The following is a 24,053-nucleotide window of genomic DNA, read 5'->3' on the forward strand; positions in this document are numbered from 1 at the left end:
AAACACACAATCTAAAAGGCATGAATTTTTTTTGTCTACAAATTTAAATCATGGTATATCCTGATCATATTAAAAATTTTAATTTGACTCCTATTTACTATTCTTAGAAAACAATTTTCTGGCCTTTTAACTCTCATATTTATTCAGTATAAAAATAATATTTTGAGTAACTCTTTAGACTATTCCTACAAAAGGTGGTATGTCTAGCCAGTCTGGATAGACACCGAACATCTGCTAATTAAATGCAGTCTGTTTTGCTGTGAAAAATCTTTTAGACTAGCTGAGAAATTCTCAAACATTACAGCACATACTCAAACATACATTAATGTTGAATTTAAAGAAGTAATGTTGTAATAAAAGGGTGATTTAAGGAATCCTAGAGTTAACTTTGGAGATAAATTCTTTTGTTATTTCATTGGAAAAAAGAGAGATTCTAACAGTGGATTATGTAGAAAGGCACATGTGATCACATTTTGAGAGACAAAGACACTAGAGAAAGGCAATGAAAACACCTATTTCTGCACATGCCTGTGGTTCATGCCTATAATCCTAGCTATTCAGGAGGCTGAGATCTAAGAATTAGGGTTCAAAGCCAGCCCAGGCAGGAAAGTCCTGTGAGACTCTTATCTCCAATTAGCCACCAGAAAAAGACAGAAGTAGAGATAAGTCTCAAGTGGTTGATGGCTAGCCTTGAGCAGAAAAAGCTCAGGGACAGGGATCAGTGCTCAGGCCCTGAGTTCAAGCCCCAGGACAAAAAAAAATTTACTTCATCTATACAGGAAGAATAATCCAGTTCTTCCTTAGATTTTTTCTTACTTAAAACTTTATGGTATTCTTGAAGAGGTTAATATATATTTCTTCATAAATGAGCTTGGAAGTCAAACCAATTTAGAAACACTAAGATTAGACAAAGTCAATTAGATTCTATATGGTTGCTAACATGTATTGAGAAACTCAAGGAACATAGAGGATATGGTTTTATCATATTACTAGACCACATCTCATTTTTAAACATTTTGTTTCTTCCTTGTTTTTCACCCCTCTCTTGGCAGAGCATTGGTTAAAATCTTATGAAATGTAACTTGGGGAAACAGTCTTACATCTGATCCAGAACTATAGAACATAGCTTCAAGTTTTGATTTTAATTCATACATTCATAGTATAAAATAGGGAATGGTTAAATTGCTTTTTAAAATGGACTTAAGTTTAAATTGGCACAGTACTACTGGGGAGCCATTCTTACAAGAGAAGAGAGAAGTTCCTGTTCATAGATTTTGAAAAAATATCTGGGAATGCTGAAGCTTGAACTCAAAGCCTCATTCTCAGATTTCTTGGTTGCTTGGCTAGTGCTCTACTACGTGAGCCCAGGTTTTTGCTGTATTATTTTGAACATGAAGTCTTGAAGACTTTTCTGCTCTGAATGGCTTTGAACTGTGAGTAGCTCGAATTATAGGCATGAGCCATTGGTGCCCAGCTTTGTTAATAGTTTTTGACAATAGACTCTCAGAAGCAAAAGTACATTGCCAAGTCTTTCCTCTTTTAGCCATCAATTCTAGGATTATGTTGCAAGAGAGTAAAAAATGAGAATGAGGGTGAGGGAGAGGGAGAGGACAGAGAAAGACTCAGAACTGCTGCATTCATTAATTGTCAAAGCCTAGCATATTTTTGTTGTTATTGTTGTTTGATTTCTTGGTACAAGTCTGTACATCTTTGTGGAATACAGTATGACAAAGAGGTAAACATTCACAAAGTTTAATGATCAAATCAGGGTAATAAGTATGTCTGTTTCCTCAAACATTAATCATTTTTATGTTTTGGCAACTTCCATACTCTTCTAATTGGTTTTTAAAATATCATACATCATTATGACCAGTAGCTACCCTACTGTGACATAAGAAACCAGAATAACTTCCTGTCTCTCTGTTTTTCAGAGTCCTTATCTGGCTTCTTACAACCAGCCCAGTCTCTAACAAGTACTATTTATTCCACTTCCATTTTCCATAAGGTCAACATTATAGCAGAACATATTAAAGTCAAGTAAAAGACAAGGTTTCTTAAAAAGATCTGATGACACTAAATAGCTTATCTTCCTATTTCATTTTATGATTAACACGGATATGTCTTTTAAAATGGAAAGGCATATTGGTTACTTCCTTAGTGGAAGGACTTGCAACACTCCTAAATGTGTGTGCGTTCTGAAAACAACACACACCTTGTTTTGAGGCTCAACATTTCTCCCAGTTTGATCTATGATTTATGATGTTTCTCTGATCCTAGGAAACTCAAATAGTTCTAAGACTCTCCCCCAAAAGCATGGAATCCTATCACAGTGTTCACCCATGCCATTTGTAGCTGTCACACATGCCAATTACATCCATCCACCACCTGGAATCAGTTAGTTCCTACTCAACAAATATATTCCCAACTGGTCATGAGACAAACTTCTCAGTGAACTTTAACTTCAGGGCAGATAGTTAAGGCCTTGAGACTGCTCCAAGCACCAGGCACTATGTTTTTTTTCTGGATCATTCTTAACAGTTTCAGGAAAATAAGCACCATCCTTTCTCCATCTTGGACTTGCTTTAGACTTCCTGGTTTCAAGAACTTCCTTGCTAACAGAAGTTCTGTCAGGGACTAGTTTGGAGAACTTGAATGTACCCTGTTTGATTTATTTTTAACTACCACTATTGACATATGCTAGGATCAGTGGGAATACCAGGAGATCATCACCACAGAGTCCTGGCTCAAGGTAACTCTTCTATTCATAAATATTTCCTTTCTGAACAATATTCTCTGACCAAATTCTTCTTTCAGGCTTCCCTCTGAGTACACCTAACCAAGTATATCAGACTCTTTTCCTACCTAAGTCTCTAAACAGTGTCATTTTATCTTACAAGTATATTCTTCCATGTGTACTAATGCCTTTCCCCTCTTCTCTGCACCTACAATCTCATTCTATCAACTATCTAGAAATTCAGGAATTTGCTTGTGGTGCAAATGGTAACCACATGGCCTGGATTTTTCAACTATTGTTCTAATTGCAAAGATTCTATCTGCTTATCAGACTGCATAACATGATTTCTGGAAGGAAGAAAATGAACAGAAAAAAAATGAAAGAGAAAGAAAAACTTTCTTCTGAGCATAAACTAGATTTGGGTTTTGTTGCCACAACTATTTTGCTAGTTTTTCAGGAGAAAAACTTTAAAAATGAAGCAGGGCTTTTTAGCATGTAGATTCCCTTCCCTTGTCCTCAAAATATCTTTGCTGTCATGTCATCATCTTTGCTAATTTTTTCCTTTCAGCAGGAGCAAAGTAATTGTGTGTCCTAAGAATTTTCTGTAGATAGATCCTAATTGCTTGAAGCTAAAAACTAATTATGGCAAAAAATGGCCCATCAAATATCATCTTACTTAATTATTTCAACGAATTTTTGATCGAAGGAAAAATATGGGTTTGGTACTGCTAGCTGCTATAACAAAAGCATCAGGCTTGTATAAGAAAAATTTTGTTTTTCACACATGGAATCCATAATGATGGGTCATGTTTCATGCAGGCATTCAGAGACTCAAACTAGTGAAACAATTATTCACCTCTGGTCCCCAAAACACATTAAATACTCCTGTCCCATCGGCCAGTAGAGGTACATGAGTGGCCTAACTATAAGAGTCTGTAGATTCCTCCTAAGTAATTCAGGGAAGGCAAATTCGTTTGTTGAACAACTACCCAATATCTAGCAGAGATGATGGTACTGTTATTTCTCTAATTTCACAAATAAGGCAACCAGAACTCAGATCAGGTAAATAGACACACACACATTGAGGGCAAGAGCAAAAACAAAAACAAAAACACCTTGAGGGTTTTTTTTTTCTTTTTTGAAAGGAAAATTAGAAAATACTCTTAGTAACGTGTTTTTCTACCCTTTGGATATTTATCTCCTCTGGATGAAGGAAAGCATGTATGCATGCATGTTCACATGTGTAGGCATTATTTGAATTCCAGCTAATGCAACCAGAGCAGATAAACCCTTCATTCCTAAACATTTCTGTGGTCAATGAATATAGTACATTTTAGGTGTTCTGATACTTGTTTTAAGTGAGTGTGTTCTTGAAATGAATGCTATGTTTAGATAGTTGCTATGTTTTAGAGCAGACTCACTCTGAATTTTTATTGTGATTATTTAGTGCTTCCTCATGCCCAAATCATGTATGAGGACATCACTTCAACGATGACACTTGTCACAAAGCAACGAGGTCTTTATGTTTGGATATAAGTAGTTTCTCAGTGTGATAGTTGTTACACAGTTATTATTATCTTACTTTCTCTAATTCTTCCTCACAATATAACCTCTGATTATACCTAATTAGATTCTGCTTCCCAACCATTTTCCATCACTATCTGTTAATGCTCCTCTATAAACCAAATTAGAATTCCTACTTTTGAATGTATGATTCTTTGACAAGCTACAATTTCTTATATTCTGGACTTCAAATAACCATGTCTTTTAATGATTGGTATAAATCATCCTAATATTAGATTCTCTATGAGAGCATTGTCCAATAGATGGAACTATGAGTCATGGATGAGAAACACAGGTGCAAACTTTAAATGTCCCAATAGCCACATTAAAAAAAGAAACAGGCAAAAATTACTTCAATGATATATGTTATTTAGCCAAGTTATTCAAAATATGCCAACTGTAAAATTTAGTTAACCTAAAAAATCTTGACAGTATATTTATCTTTCTGTGTACAGGTCTGTGAAATGCAATGAACATTTCACACTTACATAACATGTCATCTGGATGTGACACATCATAAGTATTCCTTAGCCACATATGACTGGTAGCTGTGTTTAGATTTAACTTAAGGAGAAAATGCCATAAGAAAAACCTTTTAGTTTTTAAGTTTTATTCTTTTTTTGGACATTCAGGAGCACAATTTATTTTAAACTACAACATAGAGCACATGCTAACAATGTCTGATTATATAAACCAATGTGATATTAAATTTTAAATCAAAGATCTGTGATATAATACTAGAAAAAACAGCCATATATATATATATATATATATATATATATATATATATATATATATCATATATACATACATGCTCTTAGGTTGTTTACTTAGCAGAAGTAAAATAATGTTTAGCGACATAATGCTACTTTATTTGTCCTATTTTATTTTCTCTACATATTAATAATACAAAAGGATTTCATTGTGATAGCCATATTTGAATATAATATACTTTGTTCAAATTCACCCACTCAATTACTCTTTCTTATCCCCTCACCCTCACCCCTTTAAAAATAATGTGTCCTTATGCTATTTTGTACATGCGTTTGAAGTAGTAAGGTTTATTCTGAGAGAGAGATCTTTCCTGATGGACTGAAGGGTTTGATGCAATCATAAATGTTATGACTAGGCAGGTTATTTTCTGGCTAGTTGTTAGATTCAAAGAGCTTGGCAGATTAACACGAAGATCCAATATGTCTAAAGTAAAGGAAAGATGCTCTCAAAATGTCTCTCTAAACTTCACATGTTGATCAGGAATTCACAGATTCCCTATCAGAGTGTCCTTCCTTCATACCCACGAAAGCCACCCTCTAGTGACGGAAAGTCTGTGGACCTGCCACAAAAGGATACAAACCAAAATCCCGCTTCAGAGAAAAGAGGGCTTATGTGCATGTGGGCTTTAACAACATTAGTGTATTTCAAGGGAATGGTTCTCAAAGAATAGTCCTAGAAGCCACAACATTGGCATCACCTGGAGATTCTCAAACCTCACCCGAGACTTATGGAATGAAAATTCTTGGGACAAGGACCAACAGTCTGTGAGCAATGGTGCCAGTAATAGTATTATCATATAAGTAATTATATATATATATATATTCTTATTCTTAATTCTTATCACATGTGAATCATCAAATAAGTGATCAGAAATGTGTATTTGAGGATTTTTCAGGGCTTATATTGAATGTTCTTATGGTAAACTACTTCTCATTGAAATTGTTGGTTCATAAATTATGTTTGAGAAATTTTTCAATATTATTTCCACTAAAAATGGAACAGATATTCACTAAAAACAAAGCAGATATTCTGCCATTACACCTCTGTATACTGCTTCAAGTGCTTTTGAAATACTGAAATATTTGCAGTTATATGAGGCAAAGCTGTGGAGCTCCAGGATTTTGCCCCAGTCCTATGAACACGTCAGTTCCTACTGGCCAGCATCAATGCCAATTGAGTGTATTGAATGTCACTTAAGATTTCTTTGTAACTTTTTTATGCATACAGTATAGGCACTGGCTATGGGGTGTAGCTAAAGAACCAAGACTCTGGTACCAGAGACTTGTGATAGCAAAAGGAAAATACACTTAGAGAAAATTCCACTTCCAAATATATTTTGTAACCTTGTTCTGAAGAGAAGCATGTATGCCCAGGAGTATAGCTAATATTTACATGTTAAAAATGCTCACTATCCAAATAACTCATAAGCACCAGTTCATATATCAGTGTTATAGACCAAATGTGTTCATCATAGATTGAGTCTCAAATTCAGATCATATCTTGAAGATTTATTCTCTGCTATCATGGTATTTGGAGGTGAGAACTTTGAGAAATAATTAGGTCTAGATGAGGTCAGAGAGCAAGGTTCTCATGATGGGATTGGTGACTTTATAAAGAAGAGGAAGTGAGATCTTTTTTTCCCCAAACATACTCCAAGTACAAGCTCTGTGAGGATATAACCACAAGTCAGCTGTCTATAAACTAGAAGGATTCTTTTATTGGAAGTCAAATTTCCTAGCACCTTGACCTTGACCTTCCAACCTCCAGAACTGTGAAAAATAAATGACTGCTATTTAAGTTGCCAAGTCTAAGATATTGTGCTGTGACAGCTTAAGCAGATTAATTCAGTCAATACATTAGAAAGACCTACTATAACAATTTCTAGAACTTTTTGTTAAACCGACACCAATAGCAAATTCAAATAAAATCCTCTTTAAAAAAGAAATAATGCAGTTTAAAGTTAACCCTTGCTATTCTTCTGAAGGTCTTCATAAAATAACATTTTACAGTATTTTGTTTTAAAACATTTTTTCTCAGCTTATGGGGCAAAACATTGTCCTCATCATGCAAATACCTCTATACACTGCATTTCCTATAGTAGCAGAAATGCCTGATTTTTTTCTCTACCACAAGGGTAGTATCTGAAAATGGAAATTATTGAGCTTGTTTTATTCTGCCTGACCAAGATGTTCCCCTGTAAGTTAACTTTGGTTTGGTAAAAATTTCATAAATGGTATACATTTTGAAATAACTGAAAATATGACTTTTAAAAAAAAGTATATCTGAAGGCAGAGTTAGTTCTTCCCAACTGGGATCCATATGATTTTTATGGTCTCTGGATATTTCACTTTGCATCATTTGCAGGAAATATTAGAGTTGCTTTTTTCTTCTTCTTTTCTCATTTTTTATTTTCTTTAAGTATTTATTCAAAGGAGTTGCCATTTAACAAAGCGATTTATGAAACTAATACATCTTGTTCAATGTCACCCATTTCAACATTCTCACCCATCCTTCCCCTACTCACTGCTTCCCTCACTCTTTTTAATTTTGTAGGATATGCATTGAATTCTTGACATCATTCTTCCCCTCTTTTCTTCATTGTCTACCCTTTACCCCTTGACTCTATCCCACCCTTTTCTAGCATTCTCTTCCTGAGGTTTATTTTGTTGAACTTTGCCTTTGTCTTCTTAAGGAATTCAAATAGTGTAATTCCTTAGAAAGCTAAGTTTTGATCCAATAGGGTGGTATATAACTTAGTCTTTGCCTGACTCCAAATAATCTTTGGTTCTTGGCAGTGAGTGTTAAAAGATATACCAGCTACTGTCTTAAGTGGCTGGCTGAAAACGCCGAGAATTTGAAGCTTTTATGAATCTGGAGATAGACTCCACTGCCTCAACTTTTCTATGAAATAGAACAAATTCATCACTACAGCCAAGCTGTGACTATTCAGAAACAGCTACAAAAGTCCTTATCACCTTTCCCAAAGGAAAGCTATCTTCTATGCCGCACTCTCACATGAATCTTTTATTATCATATCAAATAAACCCAAAGTATAAATGAATCACTTCGATTCTTCAGCTTTAGCAGTAACCTTTTTAATAAATTGTATGTCTTTAAGATGTACATGTGATATTTTGAAATACGTTGTGTTCATTTTGTGCTTCTGTAACAAGTGTTTTAGATAAGCAACGTAATAAGAGAAGAAGCTCCTTTGGTGTATGGTTTCAACAGTTTCTTTGGTTCATGGTTTTGAAGGTTTTAAGCATGGTCAATGGTTGCTTTTGGACCTCCTGCTGTGACATAGCACAGCATGGCAGAGATATGGACTGGCCAGTGTGAAAAGAGAGTGAAAGAGGCCAGGATCCCCCAACCTCCTTTGAGAACACCCTCCCAATGACCTAATGCTTAGACTTTACCCTTTAAGGGTTCTACCACTTCCCAACACTATCTAACTGAAGACTCAACCTTTAATACTAGGCACTTTGGGGGAATATTTGAGGTAAAAACTATAGCACATATCTGCAATGTGAAATGAATAAAACAAGCTAAGTAACCTAAGTATTACATCACATTTTTTTGCTATTGTGAGAACACTGAAAATCACCTTCTTAGCAATGTTCAGGTATAATTGTCTCTCCAAATCTTATAAATTCAAGTGAGGACCAAAGTATTAGGGAGGAGTTGCATTTTATTGAACATGTATATTTTCCTAAACAGTGTAACAACTATTTATAAGACTTATACTTTATTTGGTAATTCAGGTATTATACTGTAGGTGATAACTATATTATGCTACAGGTATGAAAAGTATTACTACATATTGTAAGTCAATTATAGTAAAGTCCCTAAGGTATACGGGAAGACATGCATAGATTACAAGCAAATGCTATGCCATTTTATAGACTTAACATTTTATATTGAGCATCTGCTAATTTTGTTATCTGAGTGGATCTAAGAAGGAATCCATCCTCTGTATAATCTTATACCATTAATAGTTGTTAACCATAATCATGTCTTATGATAAATCAATTAATATAAATGAACTACTTAACAGAATTCCAACTGTTTATATTCAGAGCCATAGCTTTAGTTCATGCATGCCTATGGTTTGGCTTTAATTTTTTTTAATAATGTGAAAAAAAAGGACTGTGGTACAATGCTTCAGAAGGTAGAGGAAAAAAAGATCAACAGGAGTCAGAAAGAGGAGGTCAAGGATAATGAAAGAGCTAAGTCACAGACAACCAAAAACAAGAGCAGATTTGCCTTTGTTTGCTTTGCCAAAGGGGAAAAATTAACTTGATGGAAAGGGTAATTAAGCATTTCTTTTTCCATCATGGACCCTCCTTGCTTCCTATCCAGCTGTTCCGTTTTGCATTGTGATGATTCTTAATCCAGTTGCTGAGTGAAAGAGGGCTAGTGAGGCCTTGGTGGCAGGTTTCAGTATTTCCTCCTCTATTAACCTTTATTTTATAAGTAGACAATAAAAATCTTAGGGAAACCATCCAACTCAGGTAGGTGAATAATGAGGAAAAAGTAGAAACAGTTACACAGAGGAATTTTCTGAAAGTAATTTGAAGAAATTTGCAGATTAGCATTATAATCTTAAAAAAAAGATTATCTAGGTCAACAAGATACATTCCTGGGTGTAGAAACTGAGATTATGCAATGATGATAGACTTCCATACCATTATAAAGCTTATGGTTCTAAATCCTGAATCACAGTCCTCAACTAGCATACATCACATTTATCACATCCGAATGATTGAGTCTCTAACTTGTATTTTCCATGACAACCTGAAGAAAAATAACATTTCCTTGGATGAAAGAATGCTCATGCTATTTTACCCATGTTTATTGCTTGGAATTTGGGATGTATTTTCTACTAGAAACCAAGTTAGTTGTCTACAATGGTAATTTCTCCACTCACCTCAAAGGCTGTTAAGCTCTACATTTCAAAACTCAGGGAATCATTGGCCACCTCTTAATGGGGGTTAATTGAGAGCATAATGAAGACAAATGACCAACCATAGCTTAGTTGGGCCTCCTAACTCCCAGAGCCATGTCCTGCCTAGGTATGTGAATTACCTTTCAGGTAAATATAGTTCATCCTTGTATATTCAGCTTCACTGGGACCGGGAACTGTTCAGATCACCAACTCTCATGTGAATACTCAGGATCTATTTCCTCTATATTAAGGAATGGCCATTGCAAAGTTTCCACAAGACCAGAAACATCTGCCTAGACCCTAGTATATTGTGGACAATCATAACCATTACACTCAAATGGAAGAAAATTACTTTGCCCTAACTATATTACATAATAAGCTAGAAATCCCAGTAAGCAGACTAGGGCAGGTGTTTGCCTAATATAGTTTGCAAACCAGTTTGCAAAAATCAAAGGAAAACCAAACAACTACTTCTCTGCAACTTTTATATAATTCTCTGTTTCTTATGTATAGGGATCCATACTGTGTTGACAAAGGATGCAAGTTGGTTTTTGTATACAGCATATATATTGTACAAACACATTAAAGCTTCTTCATTAAAATGATTGTCTGTCATTGTCATGAGCAATCAATGACTAACAATCATGCTAGAAGCATTTTGTAGACTTTTTGGCTAGAAACTGTCTTCAAAGACAATTAATCATCTGTGATTATAGTTAATGTTTGTGTTAGTTGTGAGACTTGACATCAGGGTCTTGGCTAGCTGTTTCACTCAAGGCTGGCACTCTACCATTTGACTCCTACCTCCCCTCTACTTCAGAGTTTTTGCTAGTTTATTAGAAAAAAGAATCTCACAAATATTTCTGCCCAGGCTGACTTCAAACTTCAATCTTCAAATCTCAGTGTCCTAAGTAGCTAGGATTATAAGCATGGGCTACCATGCTGGACTTTATCTGTAATTCTATCCCTTCTATTTATCTCTAATTTGGGCACAGTATTGTGCCAGCAAGAGTCATTTATTAGCCATAGCCCAATATTTAATATCTTATTTCTCAAGTCAATCTTTCTTTAACAATTCAAAATTTGCCACCATTGAAGAAGTTTTGAATGGTTATCAAACTTGGTAGCTAATTCCTCAGAAACAGTCCTGAAAATCTTTTGCAAAATGGCAATTTCACATCACAGGCACTAGGATATAAATTTTTATAGCTATTTTTATTCTTGCTGAGGTCAGGGACTCCTATAAGACAGCAATAGAAGCTATCTCTTTTCAGGAACATGAATATGTGAATATATAAATGCCAGTTTATATATCTTCTAAAAAGGGAACTTCCAAGGTTAAGACTATTTGTTCTAGGGGCATCTTGGCAAATGATAGCACTTTTCTGATTCATAGTTTTAGATATACTCATTAAAAAATTCCAACAGTTCCATCATTTTCAGCTTAAATCCATACATATACAATTCTATGTAGATATGTATGACTGACTATATCAAAAGAGGTATACTTTTTGAAAATTCTATCTTACTGAGTTTTCACTTCATTTTAAATGTTCTTTATACCTCTTACAACTTTTCTAAATGAGAGAATAATTCTTAAATTACAAAGATGTTTCTTTTTCCAATCTTGTTCTTCTTGAAAGCACATCTATATATAGACCTTAGACTTCAAAATTTGATTTAAAATTTGCATTTGAAAAAATTCTTCAAGTAAGACATTGACCTTAAAGATTTTGAAAGTCAGAATCTGCATATAAATTTAGCTTTGGCTTCTGCTATTAAAAATACATTGAATTTTAGAATTGGGTGATAACTGTTTTACATTTTTTAATATTGCCAAATGATAAACTTTAGAACTAAAAAATGAAAATCCATGGTGCTACAAGAATCTAATATATCCAACTACATTTCTTATGGTAGTTTATAGAACTTGCATAGAACTCCTAAGCAATTTAGTGACTCTAGATCCTACTGTCTTCACCTGTTTAGGTTATCATTATAAAGTTCCATACACAGAATACTTTGTAAACAAAACAAGTTTATGTACTACAATTTTGGAAAGTGGAAGGCCAAAAATAAGAACTGGCAAATTCAGTGTCTAATGGGGGCTCACTTTCGAGTTCATACACGGCATTTCTGAGGTTCTAGTCTCACATAGTAGAAGAAGAGGGGCTCTTTCAAAACACCTTTTGTAAAGATACCAATGTCAATTATGATGACTCCATGTTCTTGACCTAATCACTTCATGAAAGTCCCACCCCCATTTGCTATCATTTTAAATATTGGTATTTTAGCATATCCATTGTGGAGAGGCTCATAGCATGCAGATCATAACAACTAGACATATATTCCTCCTGTCAATATGAATTATTTTATATACATACAGTTATAGACAGAGAGTACAGCTTTCATTGACCTCTAAACAGAAAACTGCACTGTTATTTCAGATTACATTCTTTATGAATGAGATCCAGTCTTCTGAAAGTTAATGAGGCTGAGAATTCAAGTAGCCATTTTAGCAGAGTGACTTCAAGGGGCAGAATCTTCTAGAGTATCTGGTTTGTGGATGCTGCCAAGAGCTTATAACTTTCATCCTACTTTATTGACAAATGTGAAGATTGAACCCATTCTGGAGAAAAGGCACACAAACAAAACTAAATAGATTTGGTATATATTAATATTAGTCATCACACAAAGACATTTACATTGGTGTTCACATATTTATTTCTAAGTCATCTGGTCTTTCCCATATTTTCTTATATCAGGATATCTGATCTAAATACAATACTATATTTAGTAGTGTTAAATAATTGTGCAAACTGGTGCATGTATTAAACAAAGTACATTAGACTAATTATATATAGGGCTCATAATAATCTCAGAAGGTGCTTTAGTCATATGAAAACAACTCTCTAAGAAAACTGAAATTAAGTAGAACTAATTTGCTAAACTTACATATGGGTAACCAAAAAGGTGTGATCCAGTTATTTAATTTTTCAGATGATTTTCCCTCAACTTATATGACCCAATTTACCACTATGTTGTAAAATCATCTTTTAAAAGACATTTCTGAGCCTGAGTGTGGCAGCACATGCCTGTAATCCCAGAACTGGATAGGCTGAGGGAGGAGAATCCTAAATTCCAACCTACCTAAGGCTACATGGCAAGACCTTGTCTCAAAAGAAACACAAAACAAAAGACATTTATTAAGAATATCTAGTAGAATAACAAAATGTTGTGTAATGTAAGTTAGGACTATAAGTAAGAAAGCATAAGAGACTATTGTTTAGTCTAAATGAGTAAATTTCTAATACAAATAAAATCTTAGAAGGAATTGGGAGGAAGATGGTGGAAGAGAAGATTGCTCTCCTAGGACCCTGTAATCCCACTTCTGGCATTTACCCAAATGACCACAAACAAAGCCACACTAAAGCTACCAGCACAACTATGTTTATCACAGCATTATTCATCATGGCTAAGATATGGAACCAACCCAGATGCCCCTCAGGTAGATGCATTCATCTGCTGATCGAGAAAATGTCACACACACACACACACACACACACACACACACACACACACACACACACGCACTGGAATTGTGTGAATGACACCACCCCATTTGTAGGGAAATGGAAAGACTTGGAAAAAATCATATTAAGTGAAGTAAGCCAGACCCAAAGAAATATAGGTCCCATGGCCTCCCTTATTTGTAATGATTAGTATACATTTAGTACAATATTAGCAGATGCGCAGAATAGCTCAATAATTATGTATGTATGATCATATAAGACGATGCTAAGTGAAATGAACTCTAAGACTTGAACACAAGAGGTTTTTCTTTGTTGTTGTTTTCAATGTGCTATGTGATTTTTTTGTTTCTTTTGTATGTTCTGCCCATTAATGTATATCCCCTGTTATCACTGTATTTAATTTTGGTACCCTGGGTACCGCATATACATTTATTTGAACTAGGGAAGGGAAGGGGAACAACAAAATGGTGAGACAAAGAACAAAGAGGGAACCAACGCAACAGCGATATTCACAAGACAACATGTTGGAAAAGATCTGTACAACTTGTGGGGGGCGGGAATTGAGGGAGGGAAAAAGGGAGAAAAAATGAGAGAAGGGGTAGCAAATTAGACAAGAAATGTAAACACTACCTTACTTATGTAACTGTAACCCCTCTGTCTATCACCTTGACAACTATTTTTTAAATCATAGATAATTCTAAAATGTAAATGTTGAAAGGAATAAAATGTGTGTAGGACTACATGTCAAATGATAAGATTTTCTATAAACAAGTAAAACTAAAATACTTCTAAATTTAACATTTACCCAGGCACAGCTAGTTCTTTTTTTCATTGTTTATTTTCAGTGTCAATGCAGGAAAAACAAAGATTGAAGGTTTTTTTTTTGTTTTAATCTATATGCAAGCTCCAAAATTAAAAAGGCCTATTTTAATGGGAGCTAGTTTAAACCAATTTGACATGAGGGAGATAATACTTGGGAAAATGTGTCTGTGCTCTGTTTTGCTCCCAAATTTTGACTTTTAAACTTATTGTCAAGTCTTCAGAAAAAAACAAGAAACAGTGGAGATAATTAAACATTTGCCTTGGGGGAATTATTTGCAGTTAATTAAAACTGTACACTTTGGGTGTATATTTGCTTCACTGGTTATTAAATTTGAATCATATGTTAACTACCCAGGTTTCTTACTTGTCCATCAAAAAACGTTGCTTCTGGCAAATTGAAGAAATAAGCTTTCTCATAATATACTGAACCATAATGTTTGATGCTATCTCCAAATTTTGAGAAAAAAGAGAGAGAAAGGTAGTGAGGAGAGAAAAGGAAACCCAGAATGATTTGTTTTAGAGCCCATTTTGTTTGGTTATATTAGAGAGTTAGAACTCAATGGAGAGGTGCAAACCCGGAAGAGATGCAATCAATTTGTTGGTAATTCAGGTCTGAATAAGTCTGCAGTCCATGTGTTTTTCTATAGCTACAAAGCAGGTAACTTCAATATCTTTAAATTACTTTCCTTTGCTACATTTAGAAGCAAAATAAGGTGCCAATGGCTCACTCATATAATCCTAGCTACTTAGGATGCTGAGATCTGAGAATCTGGTTGGAAGCAGCCCAGGCAGGAGAAGACCATGAGACTCTTATCTCCAATTAACTACCAGAAAACCAGAAGTGGTGCTGTGGCTCAAATTGGTAGAGCACTAGCCTTGATCAAAAAAGCTCAGGGTCAGTGCTGAGGTCCTGAGTTCAAGCACTAAGACAGACCAAAAAAAAAAAATCGATAGGCTCATAAGCTTCAAGAGGGCAATGATTGAGTCATTGTTTCCAATTGACTCCTTGGAGTCCAGAGTAGTATCTGACATTGTTTTTATTATGTTTCATTTTGTTTTTAATTTTTATTGTAAAGGTGATATACAAAGAAGTTACCGTTATATAAGTCCAGAAAGGAGTACATTTCTTTTTGAACAGTGTTACCCACTTTTATTAGTTTTATATCAATACATGTGATTTCTGTACTCCTGCTGTCCTATTCATAGGCTGGCTCATTTTAATCTTTATTAAAGAACTTTCAGGGAGACTTCAAACTTCTAGCTTTGCAATAGCTTGTTTATCATCATCAAATCCTCTTACCCACATTATTTCCTGTGTAATGTGTACCATACAATATGTAATGTAACCAAAAAGAAAAGATGAGCCTATGTTGATTCCACAATTAGAAGTACTACAAGAAGGATGGAATGACACTGCATGGAACAGCAGGTCAGCATTCCCTTGTTGGTCTTATGCAACTGGCATACATCATGGCGAAAAGACTTAATTACCACTAGGTTTCTGAGGGGTTGAATCTGACTTTTCAAGGACTCAGGCACCCATCTGTGGATGACTCTAGTACTGGAAACATTAAGAGCAGAAAAATTAGATATTCCTTTAATTTTCTCTATTTTGCTTTCTTTTTATATCTTTTGCCACAATTCTAAGGCTTTCACTGATGCATGAAGCTTGCTTTGTAATATTTTGTCTCTTAAAAAATGCTACAACTAAATTTTCTACCTTTGAAAGTTTTTTGCATATATCTTGGGTAATATTTTAAGAAAATATTATTTATTCATGAAGACACTTGACTGTTCTCGTGTTTATGTTTTTAAATAAATTCTCTCTCCCCAAGCATAAACCTACCATATTAATGCTAGAACCTGCTTTTCCACCATAAAATGCTCATTAAAATTTTTCCTTCTCTGTTGTCAGATTCTGCAAAGGATGACAACATTGTAAAAGATGATAAAGTAGCAGATCATTCCGAGTGTGACCAAGATCATCCCAATGGTAAGTTCTGAGAAAATTTTCAGGGATTTTTTTTTGTACTGGAAATATATCTCAGAAAACAGATTTGAGCTTTTCTGGGCGGGAACATTGTGTAAGTTCTGAATGCTGGCTGATTGGCAGCTGCCATCTTGGGAGATGGGGGATTTTCCACAATACCCATCACTCATTAGTTTTGATTTAGTCTGCCTTCATTTGTTTTTATTATTCTTACCTGCCTGGATTCTATAAACATTGGGATAGGTAGCTATTGAAATAAATATATGATAAGAATGAAAATAAATGTGAGACATATGGAGAGTAAACCCAGGAGATTAGATCTACATACCCTTGGAATACAAAAAGAACCAAAATGAAGAATACAACAGTAGAAATGAAACAATCTTCAGAAAAAAAAGTTTAGCTAATGCAAACCACGTTCTCTGCCCCAAACATTGGAATACACATTATATTTAGAGGCAGAAATAATGAAAACTCAAATAAGAACAGACACCTACATAGCCTCATGGAATTTCTCAAGATCACAGATAAAGGAAGGCTTTTAAAGTATACAAGAAAGCCAGAATCCAGTTATAAGTAATATCACCAGAATCCATTGAGCCTTAACCCTCCTCCACAAACCTAAATGCTCAGAGAAAATGGAATAACATCTTCAGAGCTCTAAAAGACAGTTTCTATATTTAGTGAAGTTAATATTCATGCATAAAGTCAAGTGTAATATTTTCTCAGGATTACAAAGATTAAGAAAATGTGCTTCCCAGGTATCCTTTCTGAGTAAACTAATCAAAAGCCCATACTCAGCAGTAACTCATAAATGCAGTAAAGAAGTAAAAATCCAAGATTGGGAAAGGCATAATTGGAAGTGACTATAGAGTAAAGAACTAATTGAATGTATGAACACATTAAAATCATTATTTCAAGATTAGTATCAAATATTTTAAGTATTTTTCATCTTCAAAATATATAGCATATATTTTTTAAAAATAAAAACAAGATTAGGGATTGCTGTACAATAACAGAAGTCAAAATAATTTAGACCATGTATCTCATTAACAGCAAATAAACTAGACAAGGTAATATGTGTATGTGTTTATATTACGTATAATTTGATTATATAGCATATAGCTTCCTATTATATATGTGTATAATGTAAACATTATATATTATAAGATATGCAATAGATTATTCACACATATTTTGTATGTAAATACAGGCATATATGATGTCAAGAGACTGTTTAAAGGCATCAGAGAGCAAACAAGGTAATAAAATTTGTCAAGCAAGGTTTTAGGCTTCCATATCTGGAAGCCTAGAATTTAGAACCATTTTTATCTTAGGACATTTTCTGATTCTGCAGAAAGTACCTCAAATCCCATTGGTAAAAGGACAAGAGACCTAACAGCCGCTATGCGTTAGGAGCAGGATTCACCCTAGCAGGAAGACTGAGGCAGCATTAGCTCTACCTTCTAAAGCCTGCGGCTCACCTTCAACTCATCTCAATCTTCAGACTAAACTAAGACCAGCCCAGACTACTAGTTCCCCCCAAGAAACCTGAAAAGAAGTAAAATATTTACCAGAGGGAAAAAAAGTCTAGCATATTGCAAATAATATTTATGAATAATTTGTGAGATATACCTAGCACACACATAAAAATTTCCAGACAAAAGAATTAGGAAACAAGGCAACATGAAAGACAAGGGATGAGAGAAGGAAACCTGTATGAGATGAAAATAATAAGTATAGACACAAAGCATGAAACAATCATGCTGACCATGCATTATAGAGATAAAAGAAAGATAGAAAATTTTAACTGAGACCTAAATATGGAAAACCAAAAGGAAAAAGAAATCCAGGAGCAATAGATGGTATAATTCAAATTAATAATTCAAGGAACAGATCTATGATTGAAGAAAATTTTAGGCACAAAAAGGATAGGCCCAACATTAAAAACAGTGGAATAAAAACATTACAGATACTGGAAAGATCCTGAGGATAACATGCAAAGACAGAATCCATCCCAAAGTAAAAGAGACATGCTCAGGAGCAACATTTAAAGAAAATAGAGTGAGAAATTTCCTACATTGATAAAGGACATGAGGCCAAATGTTCCCAAATCCCTTTGAACTCTACGCAGAATAAATAAAAATAAATCCAAACTAGATCCATTAAAGCAAAACTGCTAAAAGCCAAAGATAAAATGAACATCTAAAAAGCAATCTTCAAACAATCCCTTGGGCTGATAGCTGACTTTCTAATAGGTGTAATGGAAATAAAAAGACAATATAGCAAAAGAGCTATCAACAAAGGAGAATCAATCAGGAGCCACAAAACATGTTTCAAGAATAAAAGTTAACTACAGATAATTCAATAGAAAAAGTGTGGCTCATCACTAGAAATTTCAGGTATTCTGTAGGTAAAGAAATATTAAATCCATGTAGTTAAGGACAGATGAAAGAATTAAGAACACAGTAAATGATGATTATTGAATGAGTTTAAGTAACTATTGATAGTATAAATCGACAATGATCATAATAATAATGCCTTTTGCAGGAGTTGAGCTATAGCATTAAAGAGCTGTATTTATTTAATTAGATAAATTAAATATATGTGTGTTCCAATGTTTTTGCAGTGTCATGGAAGGTAAAACTACCGATTAAGATTCAGTTTCCTAAGCCAAGCACCAGTGGCTCATGCCTATAATGGTAACTACTTAGGAGGTTCAAAGCCATTCCTGGCAGGAAAGTCTCTAAGAATCTTAGCTCCCATTGACCAGGAGAAATCAGGAAGTAGAATGCCAGCTTGAGCCAGATGACAGAGCCACACCCTGAGTTCAAGCCCCAGTATGGTGTGCATGTGCATGCACTTATGCGCACGACACACACACACACACACACACACACACACACACACACAGATTCCACTTTCTAAGTCTCAGTGATCCCACCAGTCAGGAAACAAGGAGACTTTGATTGCCACAAATGACTGACTGCCTGAACAGTTTCCAAGCTGTAGTACAGAGGAAGAACCCTTACCAGGAAACTCCCTCTGTTAAGAGAGAACTGAGGGCTCTTGGAAGCTAAAGGAGCTAGAGTTTGCATGGCAGAGTCCTGAACAAGAAAGTGTTCCATGGAAGAAATGCCCTAGAGACTTTGGGCAGAGTATTGGCTGGTACATCCATGAGAGGAAACTCTTCAAGGGCAGGTAATTAACATCAAGAAACTTGAGCAAGGCCAGGAGCAAGTGACTCAAGCCTGTAATCGTAGCTACTCAGAAGCCTGAGATCTGACAATCATGATTCAAAGCCAGCCTGGGCAGGAAAGTCTGTGAGACTCTTATCTCTAATTAACCATCAGAAAACTAGAAGTGGCACTATAATTCAAAGTGGTAGAGCACTAGCCTTGAGCAGAAAAGCTCAGGGACAGCGCCCAGGCCCTGAGTTCAAGCCTCAGGACCAGCACCAAAAGAAAGATGAGAGACTTGAGCAAATGATACCTGCAGTTTCTACAGGGATGGCAGACATGCCAGTTGCCACCAAACCAGACTGGAAAATCTAAAGCTTCACAGAGAACTCAGAAAAGTTTTGCCCCAGCTATGAGGGAAATCAAGCTATAGAATCATGCTATTCTTGTCTCCTTTGTACAACTGACGAAAAGACTCTAAAGAATCAAACTTTCTCTTAGTAACATCATTGCATACTAGAATGAAGTGTAGGACTAGTTATAGGAATTTAAGTTCATCTCACACAACATGAAGTCAAAATTAACAAAAATTACCAGGCTTGTAAAGAAATATTGGCAGTCCATTCTCCATGCTTCTTTTGAGTTTCCTGCTTATCTTGTGAAAAAAGGCATTGACTGTCTGTGTTCTGATCAATCTTTTCACACATATTTATATAGCAAAGAACCTTGGTAGAGAGTGTCTCCATGCGAAGTGAAGAGCAGGCTTGCTTATTACCTCAGAAGATAAAAGTATATATTATCTTCCTCCAAATCAAAGAACAAGCATACTTCCCCACCTTTAAAAAAGATTCAGATCATTTATGCTGATAATTCTATCCTTATGACACAACCCATTAAGTGTACAGGTATTACCTGGTCTACTTTGTGTCACCTGTGAGAACTGGGGCTCAGAAAAAAATGGTAATAAGTATTAATGGTATGGCTACAGAGGAAAGATATGGCAGGATACAAAAAAGAGTTGTTCATAAGACTGACTTCCATAATGGCAACTCAAAAAATAGAAAGACTCTATGCCATAGACTCAAACAAAATAAATTAGCTTTATAAAAATGTGGCCATGTGTGGTAGTACTTGGGAAGCAGAAGCAGGAAGATACCAAGTTCAAGGCCAACTTGGGCTCCATAGCAAGACCCGGTCTCAAAGAAATAGGAAGTAAAGAAAGAAGTAGAGAAAGAGAAAAAGAAGAAAGTTTATGCACAAATAGAATTAAATCACAACAGAATTGAAATAAGGTATCTTGCTTTCTAAGTTTCCCCAAAAGTTTATGCCAAACACAAAAATGTGTTTGTTAATACAAATAATAAAATATAACTTAGCAGTATAACCACAGTTCAGTGTATAAAATGAGGTGGCAGAAATATAAGAAGATAGTTGTGTCCGTAGGATAATTGGATCACGTTATCTAGTTTCAGAAGTACTCAGGTTGAGTTAAATTCAATATATTTGTAAAGCTTAAAAGGATGAAGTTAGAATAAATGGATATCAAAAGAGAACATAACAAACCAAGTAAGAATTCTAGCCAGAAGTCTCAAATAAGAAAGAGTTAGCTATTTTATACTGATGAAAATTTAAATCTCTCATTAAATATAAGAGTGATAGATCTTCATGTGTCTGTCTATAGTATGGCAAGACACAATACAAAAACAAATCTGTTGGAAATTCAATGGGGAATTCACAGATAGAGTATTATCCACAATAACAGAACAAATCGCCTAAAAATGACCTTAGAATGTTTTAAAACTGTGATTAACAGTGTAGCTCTGCTATAAAAATAAGACAGGCTGATCGATGAAATAGACTGAAGAGTTTAGAAATAGACTCAAGTAGATCTGGGATCTCAGTACATATTCTGGCTGACATTCCAAAGACACATGATTCAACAAATGTCATTTGAGACAACTAGCTGGCCATTTGGTAAAATAAGCCGAATTTCAACCTCATTCTCTATACCAAAAGAGACTCCACTAAGGGCAGAGATGAAACTTAAAACAAGGGGGAAAAAAAGGAAAGAAACTATAAAATATTAAAGAAAAAGAGCCAAAGATGATTATTGAGTACTGTAATAAAATAATCTTATCAATCTATGAAAATACATAAAGGAAATGTACTTAAATGAATACTACTAAGTAAAGACAGCCAAGATGAAAAAGCTCATAAAGTATAAAATTGTAAGCTGGGTGCTGATGGCTCATGCCTATAATTCTAGCTACTCAGGAGGCTGAGATCAGAAGATTGCGATTCGAAACCAGCTCAAGTAAGAAAGTCCCTGTGAGACTCTTATCTCCCATAAACTACTTTTAAAAAGCCAGAAGTGGAACTGTGGCTCAAATGGTAGAGCACTTTAGCCTTGAGAAAAAGAAGCTCAGGGATAGTGCCCAGGCGCTGAGTTCAAGCTCCAGGACCAGCACCAAAATATATATAATTCTATAATTCCAGTGACGTGACATTCTGGAAATAGCAAGACTATAGATAAAATAAAAAGATCCAGTGGTTTTGGTGAGTTGGGAGGATGGAATGGATGAGCACAAGCACAAAAGATATTTAGGGCGTGAAACGATTCCAATTATTACTGTACTGGTGAATACATAGCATTAAACACTGGGCCAAACTCAGAATATGTAACACCAAGAATGAGCCTTAATGTAAGTTATGAATTATGGATAATCTTGTGTCAATGCAGGTTCATTGGTTGTAGCAATCTACCACTGTGGTGAGAAACATTGATAATGGGGAAGACTATGCTTGCCGAGGAAGTAGGGGGTATATAGAATAGTTGTACCTTCACTCACTGTGCTGCTAGCCTAAATCTAATTTTTAAAAAAACTTTAGTTTTCATGCACACATGATTGTGTGTATACATATCATAGCATACAGGTCTATATAGATCTATAGTACCTGTGTATATGTATCAATGTCTGCCATAAAAGAAGGAATGATTAAAATTGAACACAGAAATTTTGACATGATCACTAAAGGCTATAATCAAATTTTAAAGAATATCTTCTGGGCAAAATATTCTGACTTAAATGACAGATCATTTTCTTATTGATAAAAAAAAGAAAGCAAAGCTCATATAAAGAAGAAAGAAGAGAAATCCAAGACAAATGCAGGCAGAAGTCTCAATTACTTAATAAGAATTCACAAAAGAAAAAAACAGAGAAATTACCCATTAAAAGTTTCCCACAGTTCTTTATTAATTAAAGAAATGCAAATAAATCAGTGTCTTCCATCTCTGGATGACTGAAAATTTACAAAACTAGTGGAAACACTGTTGCTGGGAGACTTGAGAGCGTAACTTTCTCTCCAATATTTTCAGCAAAATTTATTAAAGGGTATAGAGAGATTTATTCATAAAAATACCTACTGCAATGCTGTGTTTAATGGCACACATGTGCACACACACACACAGACAAATATTGGAAACACTCAAAAGTTTACCTCTAACATGAAAGATATCTTTTCTTATTTTGAAAAGAAAATTCTTATTTTGAGAATAAGATTCTTTAGGAATCTTTGTTTCTTGAGGAAGTCATGATGTCAGTAGATCATGCTCACAACATGTGACATAAAAAAGCAATATTCAAGTATGGATATACTTGCATTTCAATGTACATACTTGTATATATGTATGTGTTGTACATACATACCTACATAGACACATGAGAAATTAGTGAGTATGAACGTATGCATGGATGTGAATACACTTAACATTTATACACAGACCTGAGAAAAATGGCAACTCACAGTATTAAAAATGACTGTCCCTTGTAAAATTATATTATATATATATATATTTCTCATATATGTATTCTTCACTGTAGTCAGAAGGAATTTGCCTTTGTTTTAAAACTATTAAAAAAAATCAGACATAATTTACATCAGAAATGTATTTCATTGGCCCCATGAGAAAACCAAAAATGTCTAGATGATAATCAAATTCATGATAATCTAGGTTTAACTTTTGCTTTTAATCTGGAATTTTGGGGGCATAGTAAAAGAATTTTTTTTAATATTGACAGCAAAACACCCATTATCTATTTAAGACAAGCATTAAAGAACCAGTCTTGCTTCTTAAAAATATCTGAGCATCCATAATCTGCAAACAAAGCTTTATTGTTGTTCCTTTTTTTAAAAAAACAGTCCATTTGCAGAATGAGTTTAGGGATTTAGCCCCTAGAAATGCTTCATTTTAGACTCATGTCCCCAGACCAATTTTTATGCAAATTAATTTAAGCTTAAGTGTGAGTTTGAGCCAGACTTAATTACTAGGGCTTCAAGAAACAATCATGTGATCAATTTCCAAGAAAAAGTGAATGGATTTTTGGATTATCTCTTCTAATGGTTCCCTCCCCTTAGTATGGATGATTGAGCTCACTATATGAAAGAGACATACATAAACCCTGGATGCCTTTGTGTTCTTTTGTTTCCTCTGCCAGGAGGGATTAGGGCAGAG

At 34.7% G+C, this 24,053-nt stretch overlaps 1 protein-coding gene across 1 annotated transcript in view; it reads left to right on the plus strand.

Moving 5' to 3' along the window:
• Positions 1-24,053, plus strand: part of Macrod2 (mono-ADP ribosylhydrolase 2) — a 1,713,649-nt gene that overhangs the window by 1,682,921 nt on the left and 6,675 nt on the right. Inside the window, exon 14 of the mRNA XM_042666421.1 lies at positions 16,287-16,364. Within this exon, the coding sequence (XP_042522355.1) occupies positions 16,287-16,364 (78 nt within the window). The remainder of the gene's footprint in view (positions 1-16,286; positions 16,365-24,053) is intronic.

The sequence above is a fragment of the Dipodomys spectabilis genome, unplaced genomic scaffold, assembly GCF_019054845.1.
Source record: "Dipodomys spectabilis isolate Male_0828 unplaced genomic scaffold, ASM1905484v1 ptg000365l, whole genome shotgun sequence".
NCBI lineage: Eukaryota > Metazoa > Chordata > Mammalia > Rodentia > Heteromyidae > Dipodomys > Dipodomys spectabilis.